General features: G+C 43.8%; 1 protein-coding gene across 1 annotated transcript in view; it reads left to right on the plus strand.

The window, feature by feature from the left end:
• COL4A2 (collagen type IV alpha 2 chain) overlaps positions 1 to 20,103 on the plus strand; it is a 633,759-nt gene that overhangs the window by 425,275 nt on the left and 188,381 nt on the right. The window contains exons 18-20 of the mRNA XM_085622168.1: positions 6,183 to 6,249; positions 13,138 to 13,248; positions 18,125 to 18,271. Coding sequence (XP_085478294.1) covers positions 6,183 to 6,249; positions 13,138 to 13,248; positions 18,125 to 18,271 — 325 coding nt within the window. The remainder of the gene's footprint in view (positions 1 to 6,182; positions 6,250 to 13,137; positions 13,249 to 18,124; positions 18,272 to 20,103) is intronic.

Here is a 20,103-nt window from a genome sequence, read left to right on the forward strand (position 1 = left end):
CTGGCTGCCGGTGGCCAAGTGCATAGAATTCAAAGCTCTCTGCCTGGCCTTTAAAATCCTGAAACTTTCTTCCCCCACTATTTTGACTGATGTGCTGGTCCCATATACACCCACGCGCCATCTGCGCTCTATGGGGTCCTGCTTGGATCTTTCCGCTGTCTGGCGGTCAAGCTTTGGAACTACCTTCCCCCTTACATTCGTAGCCTGGAGAACTACCTGTTGTTTAGGAAGGCAATAAAAACTCATCTCTTCCCTGTGGTTTAGGCTCTAGTTTGCAGTCTGCCTGTAGCAAGCGCTGGGACGCCTCTTTGCTGAGGCAGCTGTTGCGCTATACAAGTTGGACTGACATAACATAACATAACTTAGGTGCTCTCAAGCCAGTGGCCTGCCACCCGTGCACAGTGCCAGAGAGGGCCTCCTGGAGCTCACGGGCCCCCCACACCGAGGGGTCTATTGTTACGCCACTGGCCAGCCGTTATACATGCGATACATGCGCAGGCACCTGGCGACCTGAGCTGAACTTTGTCAGGCTAAGGTTTTCACAGCCCTGTGAGTATGACCTCCTCAGCTTGGCAAAAGGTGCACAACGCCCTCTCCCTCGTGATGAGAGGGAGCATCATTGATTGTCTCAGACCTGCACGCTTCATTTTTAAACCCTTGATAACGCCGGATTCTTATCTTAAATCGCTCTAAGAATCCTCGGTCGACTGGACCTTTATTACCTGCTGAAAAGTGTAAAGGGGAGAAACCAATACCTTCACAATTAAACAATATGGACTAATCAATTTAGACTCGGGGAAAAGATCACTGACTCCGAATTTCAATTTAGGGGTTTTATTACAAAGCTAAAAATAACTGAACATACAAGCACCTTATGACGAGGTTAAAGAGACACATGGGCACTAATACAAAGTTCATTCTACACACCAATCTAATCCGGTGAAGCATAAAAAGAATAAGCAACTCCAGAAATATTAAACAAGCAATGAATGCTCCAACATCTAAATTAGTCTTCATTAGTGGCAGCAAAGAAATCCATTACTCTGTCCCTACACTATCTCTAAAGTGGTATCCCTACTTAGCATTTCTCAGGCAAGATCAAGAAAAGGTGTCAACTCGTGAAGACTTCCTAAGAAGTACACTCATATTTTAAAGTCAGTAGCCAAAGCTGCTGAGCTCGTTCTAAGTCTCCTTCCTCAGTATCGATCCTTTCCTTCTTCCCTCTAATGGCTCTCTGCTAACTCATCCCTCGGGGCACTGTCCCTAATACAAAATGCACAATTGATAGAACACGCCCCTAAACACCTCCTCCGACCAGGCACCTCTTGTAGGTAATTTTCCACAAAAACTTGTACTCTGTCCAGCAACAGTTGAAGTGTCCTTGGGTCTCAGGCTCCTTCAGCATGAAAGAGTATCGGCTCCCCATTATCGACACTCCTGTATACACTGTAGCGAGCCTCCTCCATACCTAACTCCTAAAACAAAAGCGTTAGTCATAGCTAACGAGGACGGTGTCCTTGCACCTGCAACAGAATCATGAGAACAGAACAACCTTGCACGCACATGAATTTCGCTGACTACCTCCAAATGAGAGCTTTACAAGGGAAAATGCATTTCAGGTCTACATAATTCAGCTAACATAAGAAATACGAATAGGCTTTCATAATAAAACGTGAACACTCATTTAGGCCTTTACACATCAAGAATTATATGCATTAATAAATGTGCATCTGAAAACACCACATTCCATCACGTTTAAAGCACAATTAATTATTCCTACATGTGGCACTTTAATACCGTGCACGTTTAAATCTAATGCATTACATTACACATGAACTACTTCATTAAGCATTTGCAATGAGCATCGAGGATTACATAATTTCATTTAAAGAGCATTTTACTTTCTAGAATAACATAAAATAATTTTCTATCATTTATCTTACACATTTTGTTATTACCTCACGTTTCTAATGATCACTTTATAGTACATCCCAAGGATATATGCGGGTGCGGACTATCTATGATTATGATGCACCCCTATAAATTTCAGAACATCACGACGCTCTATCACCCTCAAGTGCCCTGGGTTGAGTGTCAATCAGTGGCATCTCATTACAAAGTGAGGTGGGGTCAGCAGTCTCACTGACACCATCCCCCCTCTGCGACAAGTGAAGGACCTCCGAGGCTTCCCTGTTCGGGGGCTGCAGCACAGGTAAGTTTTATGTTTTTGAATCTTTGGTGCATGAGCACATGTATGAATGTATTAATTTGGGAGTGGGCGTAGTGAATGGGTGTGTATGTGTGCACGTGTGTGAATAAACGGGTGTGAGTGAGTGGGAAAACTCCATGTAACGTGGAAACGTGGAAACTATGGAGGAAAATCATTGAAACTTAAATGGTGAGACTTAAAATAAATATTGTCTTCCAGCCATAAATATTCAATTTTGTTGCATTATTTTTGAGTAGCTGGGGGGTGAATATGTGCTGAATCAGGTTCTTTGTATACCTTAATTAGTAAGGACCCTTCTGTGGTGTAAAAGCATTGTTTTGAGGTGCAACCACCAGGCATTATTAATTGGGGGCTGGTACTCAACCTATAATTGTGTTAGTTATGAAGATTATAACATAAACTCCGACGGGCAGAGGCTATGCGGAAAAGTAAACATTGCATATGAGGGATCTGATATTCTGGGTTGAGGGAATTAAGAATACATTTTGGAAACAAGTTAGTAATACAAGTCTCACATTCCATTATAACCCTACATGCTTGCACCCCTTTACAGGCATGACAAGTATACCTCTAATAGTTGTTTGATCATTACAAGACGTTTGGAGACAGGGTTCTTCACTTGCATGGATATTTCCTATATTACTTATTGAGAGGAGAGGAGTTGGCCTCTCGGCTAGGGCGGTCAACCTCAAATCTGGGGAACAGGGTTCGAGTCTCGGCAATGAAGCTGAAAAAAGGTGGCTATGAGATGAATCTTCTCAGAAGATGAAAAAAGGTGGCTATGAGATGAATGTTCTCAGAAGATTCATCTCATAGCCACCTTTTTTCATTATGTATACATGCATTTGTGTTTGTAGTGTTTATGTATTTGTTATCAATCATCATTTTTCGTGACCTTTTGTAATTTAATGTTTGTGTTAGTTCAAAATCATGCTGTTTTGTGTATATGATGTGCCATTCATTCTTTTAACAATAATTTAAATAAAATGTATATATGTTTTATACAGTTAATTTGTTACTGCACTGAGTTTCCATAACAATGTTGCTGTGATGAGCCGCCAGATGATTTGAGCCAATTGACTGCCTAGGGTGTTGCATCCAATTATATTATTGCCCTGTCCTAGGAGTTCTAGAATCAGTACAGGGGGTCCTTGATACTTGCAAATCACTTAATCTCCCTGTGCCTAACAAAACAAGCATTGAAAATGCAATAGGTCTCGCCTTTGATTAAGTTAAAGCCATTTGCTTTGCTAATGGTATTGTATAGCAAAGCAAATAGCTTTAACTTAATGTCATAGAACCCCCTGCAATATCACTAGCCTCTTTCTACAACTCCCCATATACCAAGGAGTGCAGCCCCAAGCACAGAAGCAGCAAGGTCATTTAAACACATCTTTCTACACATGTATATAAATGGGCATGTGCATAGACATATACCATTCACAAAGTGGCCGCTAATGCACTTAGGCACACACTTTACAGACATCATCCTTCCACATTTATTACGCATCCACAGATATTCTCCATTTTCTACTCATTAAATTATTTATCCAGACAAATGCAGTATTCATTCAAACATATAATTCACCAGCCAGAAAGACGTCCACTGTCCACCAACTCACCCAACCCACTTCTCCATCCTTTCACTCACATATTGAAACCGGCATTCAACCCTACACTTACCCATTCATATTTAACTGCTTGCTTACTCACTCATTCATGCATGTATTTACTTATCCACACAACTATTCTAAAGCATACACATCAAATAGAAAAGGGTGTTTCCACGTTTGAGGCACACTGCGCTGTATTGTATATGTGAGGAGGAAAGATTCACTAATGCTTCCAGAGCTTTATCTGTTTTGTGATGGTAAGAATCTTTTATTGGTGGCATGGCTTGGTGAGCCAAGATGGCAGTCGCACTCTGAGAGTGCTCCGGACCCCTCTGTAATCTGCCGTCATCCTGAACCTCCAATACCCATCATCTAGTGGAGACACCTCTATATCTGAGGTGTTCGCACCCGTGGCAGTCCTGATCCCCTGAACAAACGCCCTCCAGAGAGAAACGACCGACGATCTCCCGCGGAATAACGAGGCCCAAAATAAAATGGCGATGAACTGACCTGTGCCTGCAGGGCCTGCCAGGCAATGCCCGTAGTGATCCCAGAGCCCCTGCCGCCTGACTGGCGCCGGGTGGGCAAGACTCCGATAATGTGCCCGCCAATGGTGGTCTGTGAGATTGACCGATGCCCTGGGGTTCCGACGGCAGCCGACCAGCCCAGAACGGGAGAAACAACCTCCGCTGACGTCTAAGGTGTGGAAGGGCACCATACTCAGCAGCTGAGCCGCTGTGCCGCTACCTGTGGGCGCGTCGACTCCCGACAGTCATACTGTAGCTAGCCACGTGCTGCTTGTGGGGCACCTGACCTGCGACCGGCAGGATGCCTCGCGTGTGCTTGGTGACGCCACTGCCTGTGGCCTTGGAGCGCGTGCCCTCCGACAATCGGCGCATGACGTGCCTGCAAGTGCACTCCAGGCCCCCAGGGCCGAATTTAAAGCTACTCTCCAGCCCTTAACGGGCAGGGCCTTCTGCCCACCTGCTGGGGCCGACGGCACCTGAAGAGACTGGGTGACTCTTGGTGGGCCATTGAAGTGCAGTGAAGGGACCTTGCGAGGCCTCAGGGCAGCCTCTTCACCATCCCACAGCCCCGAATCTGTGGAGGCTGCCGACCTGCGACCCAGAGGGCGCTCCGTACGAATCATTGCCCCACAAAGACTAAACAACTAGCAGGAGAAGTAATTACCGCGAAGGGCAGACGCTGGTCAATCCGCGATCTGTGGGCTTGTATACCCGCTCATGAAAGAGGCCCCCCTCCCCAGGTCAACAAGCACTTGCCATGACGTATTTCCTCGGCTTTCTCGCCTGCTTAAAGGTTTATTGTCTTTATGGGGCCACGTGTTTGGCCCCATAAAGATAAGAAACCTTTTGCGATGAACGCAAAGCAGGCGAGGCTGTCCAAATGGGGCGGCTGAAAAAGTCGAGCGAATACGTCACAAGGAGCTCTTTTGCAATGGCTGTCCACCGTTTAGCATAAACGGTAACGCCAGCCAATGGAAAAGAGGGGCGGGCTTAATGCCCTTTACTAAAAAATCCCCATATCATTATATCTCGCCAGCGAGACTGCGCTTGCGCGCAGCCCACGCCAGGCGTGACCTAAAAATGAATGTGTCCTCATGTAATGCAACTGGTGCTATGTAAAATGCTCTGATACCCGATTCAGTTCAAGTTTGTGCTATATAAAACTTTGTAAAATAAAATAAAAAATTACTACCTCCAAAGGAATCTAAAACTTGAACCCGACTCCTGTATATTCTGAAAACTGTCCTGTTCACCAATCATATGGTTAACCTCTTCTGCTACCTCCACCCCCGTCTGATCTAGTGTGTTTAGACGCCTTTTATGGTCACCTTTGCTTTTGACCTACTTCTGTTCTTGTACCTAAACCAAACCAATCTCAGGCTACCATAGTGGCTTGCAGTTCTTTACCAAAATCCATAAACAAATAAATAAATGACATACATGCATAAATAAGTAAATTAAAAATGTTGCGAACAACCTTCCTTTCCTCAGTTTTTGCACATCAGCTGAGTTGTTTCTCTTTCTGTGTGGGGTGTCAGCTTGCCGGTGGGCAGACACCCATCTCTAAATCTGGTGGGTGGTAGTACATCAGGGTGGCGGTGTCATGTCCTCCACCACCCTGATGGACTGTACTTCACCTGTCAAACACAAAGTCAGGCCTTAAATAGTGTGATATACCTCAAACCCTGGTATCAGCCCCCTTTGTTAAAAAAAAGGTTCAAGCACAAGGAAATGTGGACACCAGAGATATCGGTTACCAGAAAAAGTCCAAATAGTGTATTAAAATTCAATTTTTATTCCTTTTGTTTTCAGGGTGACCGGGGTGGAAGAGGCACTCAAGGCCCATCTGCTTATGCCGAACGTCCTAAAACAAGAAAAGGTACCACATTTCTCATGATACTAAATTGTTTTTTGAAGTATTGCATGATCATGCACTATATTTGGGAACAGAATCTATTCATTCATGGAAAACTTTAAAGGAGTGGTGTGTGATTCTTTTTATAGCAAAGCCTTTGCTTTCTATCAAAGGAACTTTGATAGTTGTGTTTCCAGAATATAAACTGTCCATTCAATAATCAGATTTTGCAAAAGAGCGTAGAGCTGGACCGAGGGACGAATTTTGTCAAAAGTCACATCTTTCTTAGGGCTGAAAATGTCCTTGCACAACCTTGATTAGGGTGGGCACTAGCCAAGTCTTGTTTAATAATTCTCAATTACTGAAGACAGTAATTGATATTCATATGATGTTTATTTTTCTCTTAGTCAGACCTTGGCTCCCTGAAAGGACCCTGTCCTTTCCGATTAATGCATCCCACATGAGACAGTTTTAGTCATTCAATATTTGTTTTTCTGACCTCCTGTAGCAACATCACAATGGCAGTGTAAACAACATAAAAATAAAAATTTCGTAAACTTGAAAATACAAAACTAGTAGAATTTTAAAACTCAAAGTTTAGCAGTATTGTGATTGATTTTCATTTATTTTTAAAGTGAAAGGCTATTGTCAGGTTGTGTGCCTCTGAGTCTTGAATACAACGCCAGAGCCAAAGTCATAATTCGGAAAGTATGAACTTGTTTTACAAACATCTCTCAATAAGCCATACAAAGTGTCTACCATGCTGGGCTACATGGCTCATGTTATGGCTACAGGGGGCCTTGGAGGCATTTCAGCCACATTGGCGAAAGGGACAGCTAGCCAGTTTCGCCCCCAACATTCCCTCCTTACTCCACATTCCCTAGCACAGGACTGACATGTAATGCTCATAGAGGCAATCTATTATCCCATGCAATTTTCTCCCTAGACAGCTACTGCCAGAGCCCTTCCAGGGGGCTACGAGGCAGGCAGAAGCGACAGGGCTTCACCAGTGGAGTTTGAGATTGTTTGCCACTGGTGATCCATTGCCTGCACTACTCTGGCCATGCAAACTGGGCCAAGTACAACCCGTTCCACATTTGACTCTCAGGGTAGTGGGGCGAGCTGTCACAGGCTTTACAGGATGGTAGTGTGGAGTGCTTGAACTTAGCTCTCAACAATCAACCAACAGACACGATAACTCAAATGTTCATGCCAATGCTTGTCTTTTAAGAAAAACAAAGGGGGTTAAACCACACAGCTCTTCTTTCAAGTGTCCTGCTCAGACTGCTCTCCAGACACAGCTTTTGCTCAGAGAGAGGCTTCTCACAGCAGGTATTACTGGGGGGTTGTCCTCTTCCTGAAGCACCCACAACACAGGCACAATGTGGTGTGAGGTTTCTGCACCTGTCTGTCATGAGTCCAGCAGAAGGCATAAAGAGGGACATGCCTCATCCTGAACCATCCCTGGCTCACAGAACAGAAACTGCATTGTTGCCCCTCAACTGTACCATCCACCAATGGTAGTGCTTAGGAATATTAAACAGTGGCTCCTTGCTAGAAAGAGAAGGCAGACTAAAGTTTCTAAAGGAAGCCATGTCTCCATTTTCTCCACATGAGTATCTGGAGTTCCTCCCTCGAACACAGTACTGCAGGCAAGGTACTTCCACTGCTTTAGAGAAAAGTCATCACCCTTTATCTTGTGCTAGGCCAGGCCAAGGGCATCCAAAATGTATTCCACCGGCCCCAGTACTCAGGCTGTCTCATACACACAGGTTATTAACACACATGTATTACACACCCCACATATATGCATGAATGTGACATACACACAGGATGCCTGCACAAGGTTCTGGCATACACATAATAGCAGAACATTACAAAAGTGGACCTGTAGACCTTACTCTCAGTGCCACAGATGGAAAGGTCTGGTCACACTACTTAATTTTACTAAAAACACAGTATGCTGTCATTGTTGCTTTATACACTCTGGAGCAGTAGCCCTCTGCCTACAATGCTTGGTGCAACCCTCTATGTCCCAGGTCAAGTCCAGGACCTCACATACAGAGGGGCCTGTCTAGGCCTCTCTGCAACTAGATGAGCATGATGCTAGGGCCAAAATGAAAAGTCAGGGTAACAGGGCCCGTATTATATAACAGGCGCACTGTTCCTTTTTGCACCATGAGGCACCTTTTAAGTAGGTGCACCAGGCACAAACAGGCATAGTGCACCTTATTCTAAGTAATATGTGTGCTTTATCCAGGGCAGCTGCAAACTTTTGCTGACCCAAGAGCAGCGCATTAGTGAAATAGTGAGGGGGTGTTTGAATCAGCCGCTCCATCTTTCTCTGTGAAGTTGGCACACATCTGTACTTTAAGAGTGGGCAGAATTCTCCCTGCAGGCAGTTGCAGAGAGTGAGTGCACCCTCCTGCGGGGGATGTCTGGGCAGTCCATCAGAATCCCTTCGACCACCCCTCTTGCAAGGTTTGCACTTGGTAGGAGCACTGACTGTGCACCACCCTTTAGTGGCATATGTCAGTGCGCCTCTGTGACAGCTTCTTTGCCTATGTCCCCATCCTACTTACAGGTGGCAGAGGCAAAGTGTTTCCCCCATTAGTGTGGGACCACACACCTCCATGCTGATGAGAGGATACCCCAGAAGATAGTGCCAGCACTCTATGTGCACCTGTACTATCTGTATTATAGAAGATGACGTACAGGTGTCTGCGTCTTTTTCTGTAATACCACAGTGGCCTGGGGGCACAGCAGAAAATGGGCGCACACACCTGTTCCAGACCTGGGGCACTGTTTGTAATATAGCCCCAGGTATTCATGCGGAGGACATCCCTTTCCCAACAGCCGTATATGTGTTTTCTCACCCATGAATACCTGGAAGGAAAAATGAATTAAAAAACTTTACATACAGTTCCTCGCGCCAACTTAGATTGTATCATCGAGGCTTATCATAAGAAAGTAATTGGTCAGAACGTAAACTAAAATACATGATGGAATGTTTTCCCCAAACATATTTACTAAAAGTACATGGAATTGAAGAGAAAATACTACAAAACGAGTCACTTTACTTAGTTGAGGAATTGTTTGGTCAAGCTAAAGGCACCCAAATGTAGGATAAACCAATAGTTTTACCAGCCTTCAGAACTCTGGATGAATGATAACACTAATAAAAGGATTCTGCTCACCAGCAATCCATTTATTTAGCATTGGCATATACTGCTCACCACAGGAAGAAGAAAATCTCTTCATTGGTTTCTTTTTCCAGGAGAAACAAAGGATGATTGTGGCTGGTTCTTTCATTGAGGTGCAGCATCTCCTCACCAGAGACCTATTACTACTGTCTGGGGCTGTTCTTAGAAGACATTCTCTGGAGCTGGAACTCTTCCTTTTCACATTGTAGCTTGCCTCCCTTTCATCCTGGAGATTAATCTGAGGAAATGGACAGTCTACTTTAAGAGGTTCCCTGTTCAATTTCTTCAAAGATACATCTCTTTTTCCATGTGGACTGAGATCTTCCAGTAGTTTGTTGAAGTTTGCCTTGGGACCAGCTCATATCAGATATTGGGACATCCAAACTCCTTCCGGTCCATGCTTCGAGAAGTGGGATTGGCAGTATGACAAACGTTTGTCAGATTGTCACAGGAGCGTCACCCCAGTGGCTGCTCGGTCTTCTGAAGGGAGACTAAAAAATGACAAATCCAGAAGAGCCATCAAAAAGGGACTCATTTGGTTCTGAGTTAAGTGCAAGACACATCTCAGTCACGCCCCCACTCAATCACTGCAAGCTACGGATTTACTTACTTTTGCTAATATGAAGCCTAGGAGTGGAAATAGGGGTGCAGGGGGTGATGCAGCACCCCCAGAAATAACCATGGTGGAGTTCAGAAGGTGAATGAGCAAGTCATCTTTCATCTTTGAGATTTCAAGGACAGAAGCCAATTATCACTCTATGCCTTCTGTCAAATTGCTGCTTAAACATTAGACATGGAGACTGGTGCTTGCTTTTCATTTTCTAACTACAAAGTGAGAGGACTTTGTAAAGCAAACTATGTGATAATCCTGTCGGTGACTGTAGGCTATTCGTTTTTTTTCAACGCAACTACATTTAAATACCTGTACATGGACTTTCACTTTCCAGCGCGCATATGGCGCGCTTTCTCTTTCCCTCACTCCCGCCCATTATCTCAGTTCAGAAGGAACAGCTCAACGGTAGAGTGGCAGCAATCAGTGTATTTGTCAAGGGGGCGAGGAGGTGTTTCTATTGCTCCTGTTTCAGTGTCTCAGCCTCTGTGTTCTGTGCTATGCTGTGTTTTGTTTCTGCCTACCTCTGTGTGTGGCAGCATGGGGTAGACGTTGCTTCAGCTCCATTGGGGACCTGGGTCTGCCTCTGCCAGGGGACACCGATGAAGAGTGCTTTGCATGCTATGTTCTGGGCAGTACCAGTCCTGTCGTAGGCATCATCATTTGTTGGAGTACACAGGGACAGGCATGCCCCTGCAGCCTGCTTCGAGTCTGCTGCAGTGATCTGCCTATGTAAATGTGCTACAGTAGAGGTCGATTCTGCCTCCAAATGTCCACTGCACCTCTGCAATAATATATAAAGTGAAGTCCTCCTCTAAATTGAAAAGTTAAAGCTTGGGAAACACAGTGGCGGTGGCGGGGAGGTGGGAGCTGTGGACAGGCGAGGGGTTATTGAGGTCAGACTGAACGAGGTCTCCAGGTACATGTCTGGAATGCGCTTTGATCATTTTCACTGCCACTCTCAGGTGGAAAAATACAACATAAGGTCCTCCAAACTCCATGCTAATAGGTAATCAGTCCTAAAAAATAACAAGCACTTGCAGTGCACTAGGTCTTGCAGTGCACTAGGTCTTGCATTTGCGAGAGTTATAGGTGGCACTAGCTCAATGGGTCCAGGGGGTACAGCTTCCGTGCTATTTAAACTACAGTTTTCACAGGAAAAGCCTTTCTACAGTACGTCATACATCTAGTCATTACGCCACTACGTCTAACAGTGGCCATCCCTGTACTGTTCAGCGAGGATGCCTTTTAAGGCTGCATACGGTGGAATATTTCTGTGTGTCCTATAGTCACACGAACACATTGCCTATTGGAAGGCGCGGGGATATTAACAAATTTGCCCACAATCACAGGTTGGTAAGCCAACGCCATGATTCTAACATGGTTCTCTAGCTTGTTGCTCCGCAGCTCTAGTCATTTCACCACATCCGTGTGCTTTAGGGGAATTGCTAGTGCCATATTGTGTGCCTATGCTCCCATCTAAAGTGTGCCATACATTATTTAAAAGCAAAAAGCCACATGCTGCAACGTTTATGTCTTTTGCGTTCGCTGTCTGCAAACTCCTTGCGCTCCCATTTAGCACATTGCGGCTGTTCAGTCTTTTTTGAACTGCCTTTTCAGATCTTTTTCCGCTTTTACTTGCAGTTTGTAGCTTCTAAAATTTTCATGGCACGTTATTGTTCAACTTTACCCCATTATTTCAGGGTAGTTCAAGCAATGGTTCTGGCTGGTGTGTTTTTTATACGTGCCTATATGCGGCGCTCTTATAACCTACAGAAAAATAGAGCGCTATACCATAGATGGAAATAATTTCGCCTACTACATACAAAGAAACAGACAGAGGTGCCATTTCAATGTGCCGTTAATAAACAAAGTACAACATGCGGTCACAAGAAATGCATTTTCTAAGCAGAACGCAATATATAATGTATGCAGCAACTATTAGACCATCTGTAGGCATCTTCACTGCATTCCCTAATATCAAACACACCAACTGGAAAACATTTGCCTAACTACTTACTTTCCATGGGCCAGACACATGTCTTCTAGCACTTTGTTTACTGTCTCAGAGGCTAATTTCTTAGTCTTATCTATACCACCATCGACTGTGGTATCACCTAAAGCCTACAACACACAAAAACATATACTACAATATATACTGCAGCACACAAACACATTACTACTTGTCTACCCACTACACAATACTACAACTAATACTCGAACACAACTGTAATTCACATTATTAATACCCTTAATAATCCTACAAATCATCATACCATCCAAGCAACCATTAATTGCAATAGTGAACCCTGCACACTGATGCTAACTATTCTTCGTGCCACCAAACTTACTAAACAATAAATTACACATTACATACTTAGTAAACACATACATACAACTACTTACGTGTTAAATACATTTAAACACTCCAAACAAAACCATTATGTAAAATTGTCATTACAATACCAATAACTCTAACTGATGCGAGACCTGTTGCATTGGAAATGCTTTTTACATTCTGTATCTTCTTTTCTGTGTACTTCTGATGGGATAAGGGTGGAATATGCAGTCAGTCCTGTCATGTGATGTCATTTGTGTATAGTCATTTCAGTGTTCCAAACTGCATGTGCAGCAAACTGCACTCTCGAAACATCTCAAATTTAAAAAGCCCTTGCATGCGAAAATAAATTATTCTACACTAATTCATATCACATTGTACAGTGCAACTACTGAGTCCTCTCACAACAGTCTAATAATATTGTGCATGTAACCACTCTCTGTGAAAACACTCTGATGCAAGATGACACTTACAGCTAACCCAGTGGAAAATGTATCCATCCTAGGAAGATGAGCAACAAGTTTGAGTTTGTCAGGTTCAAAGTTAGACATCCTTTATGGTCATACAACAATGTGACAACCGAAATTCTGAATTAGAGGGTACAGTATATTAACTTGATGTGTTGACCTAAAAAATGTCTCAAACTCCAGACTTCTCTTTCCCCATAAACATCCTTCTAGGCATCCCAAACTAATTTGTTCATGTATGTGCTGTAAGTACACCATAAATGATGCACTGAAATGTAATTTCCATTTTTGCAGGTGAAAATGGTGACGTTGGATATCAAGGTGTTCCTGGGGATCCAGGAATGGAAGGTGAGCGGGGTGATCCTGGACCTCCCGGAAGACCCGGATCACCAGGCATCTACCCAGGTGAGCTACTTGTCCTTATGAAACACAATTCACCTGTGGCTTAGGATTTTCTTCACACACAATCATTCAGTTTTCTATTTGAATTATAATGTATATTACCCAGCTTGCTAATGAGGTTTGTTGTGAAACTTAATCATTTATTATGATGATCCTCTCTGAAAACCATTATTTTTGCCTCACAATCAACAGCGATGTCAACAACAGTGTGCAAAGGTTCAGTGAGGTATGGTATGCTTGGACATCAGTCTAATCCAGTGGTACCCAGAGTATAGCTCGGATGCAACAAGTTACTCACAACCCTAAAATGTTGCTTGGTAGATGATCTAAACCTCTATCTTTTTTTGCCTCAGTTGCGCTGGTGGAGAATGTGTGTTCGTTTGTATGGAGAGTGAGAAGGCTTTCCTGATTGGCTGTCCTCAGGGCTGCTAGTTCCCTGACACTTGTTCCCGAGATCTGAGGCATCATAGCTGGGTGCTCCTTCATGATGGGTTCATTCTCAGAAAGTGAGCTGCAAGCCTTGACGGGAGTCAAGGGCAGGAGGCGACAAGTGGCTTTTGATGTTTAGAGCGTGTGCACTGGCGTAACGAAAATTGAGGGGGCCTTCCTACACGGTACGAAGAGGGGCCCCCTTCAGGCTCAATCAGGAGCTCTCTGGCCAGAGTGCAGTGCCATGGGGTCCCCTGGAGCTTGGGGCCCCCCACACCGCGGGGGCTGCGGGGGCCTGTGTTACGCCCCTGAGCGTGTGAGAAGGAGGGTCAATCAGAAACAGAATGATCTACTCCGGCCTTCTGCCTCCCGGCATTGGGCAAGACCACGCTGTTGTCCTGCCAGTGCAATCAATTTATTAATTTGACAATCCAGTAGTCCGTTCTTACTTGAATTGCACATAAAGAACAACATTCAGACTGAGAGGGTTTCTGTTGCCAGTATATATTATCCAATATATATGGAATATTTAGTACAACTTAATAACAAAAATGCAGATGACCCAGTGCTCAAGTGAATGCATGAATACATAAAACACATACTTTAGACATTGAATAATATCCCTGGTTCAATACACAATTTTTGGTATACATGTGCTTAAACAATTGCACAATCCAGTAGATCACACTCAATCTAGGGACCAAGGGAGAGTGAATGTCGACGTTTTGACCCTGTGGGAGTAAAACGGTCTCTTCAGGACTAAGTCAACTGGCTCAGAACTAATAAGGAGTATTTCAATGACGTATCCTCTACTTCAGTGGTGCACCAACATAATTTAGAAAGACTGTATGAAACTAGACAGCCTTTAATGGAACAGTCTATTGTCATAAGACGATCAATTCCGCGAGGGCCTCCACGGCCATAGAACAAAGGTTCCTTAACAATTAGGTAAACTTCATACACTAACCTGCTCGCCATTTCAAAGACGATCTAAACCCTCATTACACATCAGATGTGGCTTCTCAGTAAAGCGATGAAGTTCTTCACTCCTTTCCAACAAAGTAGGATCCGTCTCACGAAGTCGGCACCAACTGCCTCATGCAGACAAACCTGCTACTCCAACCTTAGAGGTTCAGACAAGATAGTGTTGTGTGGAGGGCTTGCAAGTTGAGGATTTTAGCTATGAGCAGCAAAAGAAAAAGCCACTATTGGATCATCCCGAAAAGTACTCTTGAAAAATGTTTTGTCACAAAGATTTGATTCAGCCTGAATTGATTTTTGAGGATGCAGCCGATCCTCATATTAAAGCCGTTGTGTGCAGAGGTATATTTAGTACAATTTTTTCCTCTAGTTTGTGAATGTGTTTAAATGCTTCAGTATGTCATGTGACACTTTATGAGTTTGGACTCATCTAGTGCGAAGCTAATATATATATTGCTCTTTTTGCAGGATCATCCCCATTTTGTGCCCCCATTCTTTGCTAAATTTAGTGCTAGTTTACTGACCCTAAACACTGGGGTGTTGATGTCCAGCACCCAGTGTATGTGCTCTGACTCCTAAAAACATGTAGCATTGGCTAATTCCTGATTGGCAAATTTAACTTAGCTAGAGGTCACTACTACATGGTATCCAGTGTACCCAAGGCCTGTAAGTTAACGTAGACCCTAAGCGTATGGCATTTAAGACATTGGACATGTGTTCTTTCGTTTTTTACTGTGGCAAGGCTGGGTTTCCCATAGAAAAGCACTAGGTTACATTATAACACTATATAATGTAAAACTTCAGTTTGAGAATAGGTTCAATGACTCAAATTAATATTAATTTAAAATCAAAACTCAAACTGATGGTAAAGTCAGATTTGATATTACAATTTTGAAAGTGCCACTTTTAAAAAGTTGTCATTTTGCTGCCTAAAGGCTCTAATACCCCTTTCGGAGATAATTTCCAACTGTCACCTGGAAGTTTGCTAGGAGGTGTGAATTGCTCTCAGTAAAGGGAAAAAAGGGCCTAGGCTGGGAGGAAGTGTGACCACCTCCTGACGGGATGATCTGGAGAATGTGGTCACCAACTGTACAATCTTCAAAGGGGCTGCACCTGTCACGGGCAGATGTAACTAGCATTTAGACCTACCCTGCCATTGTCCAAGTAGCCAGAGTCACACCAATGCAAGTGCAGGGAAACCCTGTCCTAGAACCAGTTTTGGAGTGGAAGTTCCTCATTTCCCTAAACACATCTCATGGGTGTGCCCATAGCTCTGACCCAGGGAAGAAAGGTTCTGACATATTGGATTTGGGGAGAGAGATGCACGGTGGGATTGTTTAGTGCAAATTCTCCAGGAAATGATGGCAAAGTGGGTAGTGCTTCCCCAGGGAACTTTTCCCTCATTGGTAAGGGAGTCATCCCCCATTCCAGCTATAACAGTGGCATTCCTGGCACCTTCCTCAGAACCCGTTTGGGCTTGTGGAAAACAGAAGTAGGACTGCACCTGCTGAACCAAAGGACTGGAACTCAGGAGAAGGACTAGCAATGCTGTTTTACCTGTCAAGAAAAATCCCAAGGGCTAGAGCTGCTCCCACCTGAATTCAGGACAGAAAACTGGACTCCAACAGTAGTTGAGCAGCCTCCTGTTAAGCTCCAGAAACACAAAAACTGCAAGTAGTGTGCAACAAATGAGAACTCATCTGACCAGTTCCAACTGGATTTGCCCTGGACCCTGCTGGTGGCTTCTAGGAAACTGAGTCCCAACTCACAAATTGGTGCCCAGGGGGCCTGGACCCTTGGCAGAACTTAGAGTGTACTCATTTCCCTCAAGATTGCAAAAGTACACACTTAGAAACTTTTTTTAAAACCATTCTTAAAAGAACCAGAAGCTGCCATGGGACCATCGCAGACCTGCAGCTGCTGTCATTGCATCACCAGTCGGATTCAGCCTGCTAGTTTTCCTCACTACAAGGAGCTCGGCTTCCAGAAAAGATTTCAAGTATCAACGTGAAGGATATCACCGGGACCAACACCAAGCAGCATCCAATGGTCGTCGGTCCCTTCGTCGGACACAGCCGACAGCCCAGCCTGTTGACAAGAAAGTTCCTCCAGAAAAAAGACCAAGGGCCTGATTTATAATTTGCTCTCTGCCTGGGTAATGGAATACATTTCTTTGTCCCCCTGACGGAGAAGATGCTGACCAAATTTAAGAAATGTCTGCTAGCCCAGCAGGCATTTCTAGCATTGACAGGAAACGCCGTCATGGTAGTTCCTGTCAATTCATTGTACTTTTGCCACCGTCACAACCATTTTTAAATCTAGCGGACAGACCCGTTAGGATGAAGTTCCTTCTCAGCCAACATATAAATGCAGCCTTAAGTCAGGAGGTAAACTTTTCACCAGGACAAAACCTAGACCCAGTTCTCAACCCGCTCTCCATCGCAGTCAACTTTAACTTTTGACTTTGCCCCAGTCTAGCACTACCAGATACTCCCGGTTGGTGCTAGAAAACTCTAAAAAACGACTAAAACACATATCTCCGGTTCCTCTGACCTGATTTTTTTCATTTTGGTGTTTAATTGCTCAGTATAAATTGGAGTGGGGTTTTCATTATGTTGCGTTTTTGACGTATTAACTGTTTTGGTACTGATAAAAGCTTTACATGTGTTTCCTTTGAGTTAAGCCTGACTGCTCTGTGCCACAGCTACCCAGGACTGAGCTAAGGTTTAAATAAAAATACCCTAATACCTGATCTGATACCAAATGGAGACATTATTTCTTGGTTACAACCACTTCAACTCATAATTCACTTTCTGACAGGGTACTATCTAAAACCACATGCTCTGTGAAAGCAATAATGCACCACAGTGCTGAAAGGATGAGCTGGTTAGATTCATTCTGTGCTGAAGCCAACATTTCAGGGCTTGATACACATGTAATCATTGTAAATGTACTTAATACAAAATCATATGTATTTGATGTAGACATGCCTCAATGCAATTAGCATATTTATCTGAATGTTTTCAGGGGGGCAGCGAGTCAGATTATTGCCAATGTAGCTCATGCATAATGGTAGCAGCCCTTCGATTCAGCTCTTTTAAAACCCAACCGTCTTTATAGCAAGGCATAGTAAGGTGAGGCCGATGGCAGGTCAGTCATATGCTAATTGTATTATTGGTCATGGAGGCAGTCATAAATGCTAGCAATTGTCCCATAGCTCGTTATGAGCCCTCACCCACAGCTGAGAGTCATAAGTAATTTGTTGGCTAATAATTAACGCAATTCACTAGTTCTTTGGTCAGTAATAATACATTAGAAAATGACACTACAATACTCAGTGTTGAAGTCAAGTTTGTTTCTACAAATATTCATAATTAACATAAGCATCAAGTACCTGCTTGTCTGAAACCATACCGATAAATTTTGTGATAAACTTACTCTGAATGTGGTCATATTTATTTCTCATTAGGTTATCCCGGTGAACCAGGCTTTGAAGGTGAAGTTGGACCAAAAGGTTTACAGGGTGAGCTCGGGCTCCCAGCTCCTTTTCCTGGTCCTCAAGGTGACGATGGACTTCCTGGTTTGCCAGGCTTTCCTGGCCCTCCAGGACCTGATGGTGAGTGTAAGCTTAATTCCTGTGTTTAACCATTCTTGAGATCTGGTATTCAAGATGTTATCATCTTGCTTATCTGGCTCCGTTGGTCCCTAAATATGGTTCTTTGTTTATTTTGTACACGGGTACATAGTATATCACTAACCAGGAGGTATAATGGTAAGGGAGTAACATGCTATGATAATAGTTCCTAATATGAATGACTTATTGTTGTACTCAATGTCACACATCCTCATAGTCCTAGCGGGTGTAGTGTAGGGTGTAGTGATTATGAACAGCAGGGCCCTTCTGGTCCCTGATGGACTCTGTAGGAGAATGACTTAATTGTTTGGGTGTGTCTGGATGTGGTTAATAAAGTTCATCACACAGTGTGTACAGTTAACGGTTGCACTCTACCGGGCTGAGTAGAACCTGCAACTGGTGACAAAGCTGGATTCTGTAACCTGAAGAAACAAGAGTGCTCTCACTGAGAGTTTGCTAAGGTCCAGCAAACTGCTTGTGCGTACCACGTACACCTCAGTTGAACTGAAGCTGTCGACAGTTGGCATATGTGGAGTCAAAGTACCACTCCAACCAGTACAAAACTTTCAGAGAAGGCGAGGGCCCTACGAAAAGATCAGTCACAGCTGGCCCAAAACCTACCGGTAAGGCCGAAAAAATGGGTACTGCGCCGCAACAAAACAAAGATCCTGCATGATAGCGTTAAAGGCAGCGACAACCAGGTACAGTGAAGCACAGAAGGTTGCAATAGCCAGGTGCAAAAGCGTACAAAGGAAAACAGAGGCATCTAAGCGGAAATTTTACTTAATGCCAAGAACGAAGCATCCAACATCGGGTCAAGTTCTGGCCGCAGACCAGTGCCTCCAAGGTAGCAAGTAGTATCCATGGCGATCCAAGTGAACACCTGGAGTTTGTGCTTACAGCTTTACGTACCTAAAGTTGCAACGACCAAAGTTGCCAGTTGTGCACAGCACAACTCAAAAGTCTTCAAGATTTTGAAAGGTTCCAATGGCTGCAGAGACCAGTGTCAAATATGGCAAGGTTGCTTCCATTCGATGCCAACCAAAAACAGAATTTTGGTGCCAGATGGAATGCATGGATTGAAAAAGTTGATGATTTCATTGATGCATTAGAAGGAGCAGATGACAAAAAGATCTGAAGAAATATCTTACTGTCCGATTAAGGAGGCATTAAAAATCAAGTTCAATCTAATGCCGAACGTCAACTATGAAAGCTACATTTTCAACCAAGCCAGACAGCAAGCTGGAGAAACGATGGTTAATTTTGCTGAAAGTGTTGAGGGCCTCATAAAGCATTGCAAGTTCAATAAATTCAATGATGAAGAACCATCTGTCTCAAAGCCATCATTGGTTGACTTTTCAACTCATTCAGATGACGTATGCTGCATTAGACACTCAGTTTGGAGAGAGTGTTCATGACAGTGAGAGCAGAAGAACATGCATATCAACAAGCTGGTGACATGTAAGCTGGAGTAGCCCAGAGTGAATGAGCTTTGAACATGAAGAGTAGGCAGAGACACATGGTCAAGGGCCATAAAGTGATGTCTCTCAAGAAAAATAAGTTGTGTTTGTGATGCTGATTCTTCTTTCTGCAGCAGGGTAAATGTCCCACTATTGGACAAACATACGAAGGCTGCTGGAAAGAAAACCATTTCATAACAGTTTGCAAAGCGAAAGAGAAACCAACTGTGTCACATTGAGAAGAGAAAATAAATGCCAGAAAGTTCCATAAACCATCTAGTCACACCCACAAGACCAAATGGTGACACCAATTGAGGCAAGTGGAAACTAAACAAGGTCAATTGTCAACAAATT

This window comes from Triturus cristatus, chromosome 8 (assembly GCF_964204655.1).
Source record: "Triturus cristatus chromosome 8, aTriCri1.1, whole genome shotgun sequence".
Classification (NCBI taxonomy): domain Eukaryota; kingdom Metazoa; phylum Chordata; class Amphibia; order Caudata; family Salamandridae; genus Triturus; species Triturus cristatus.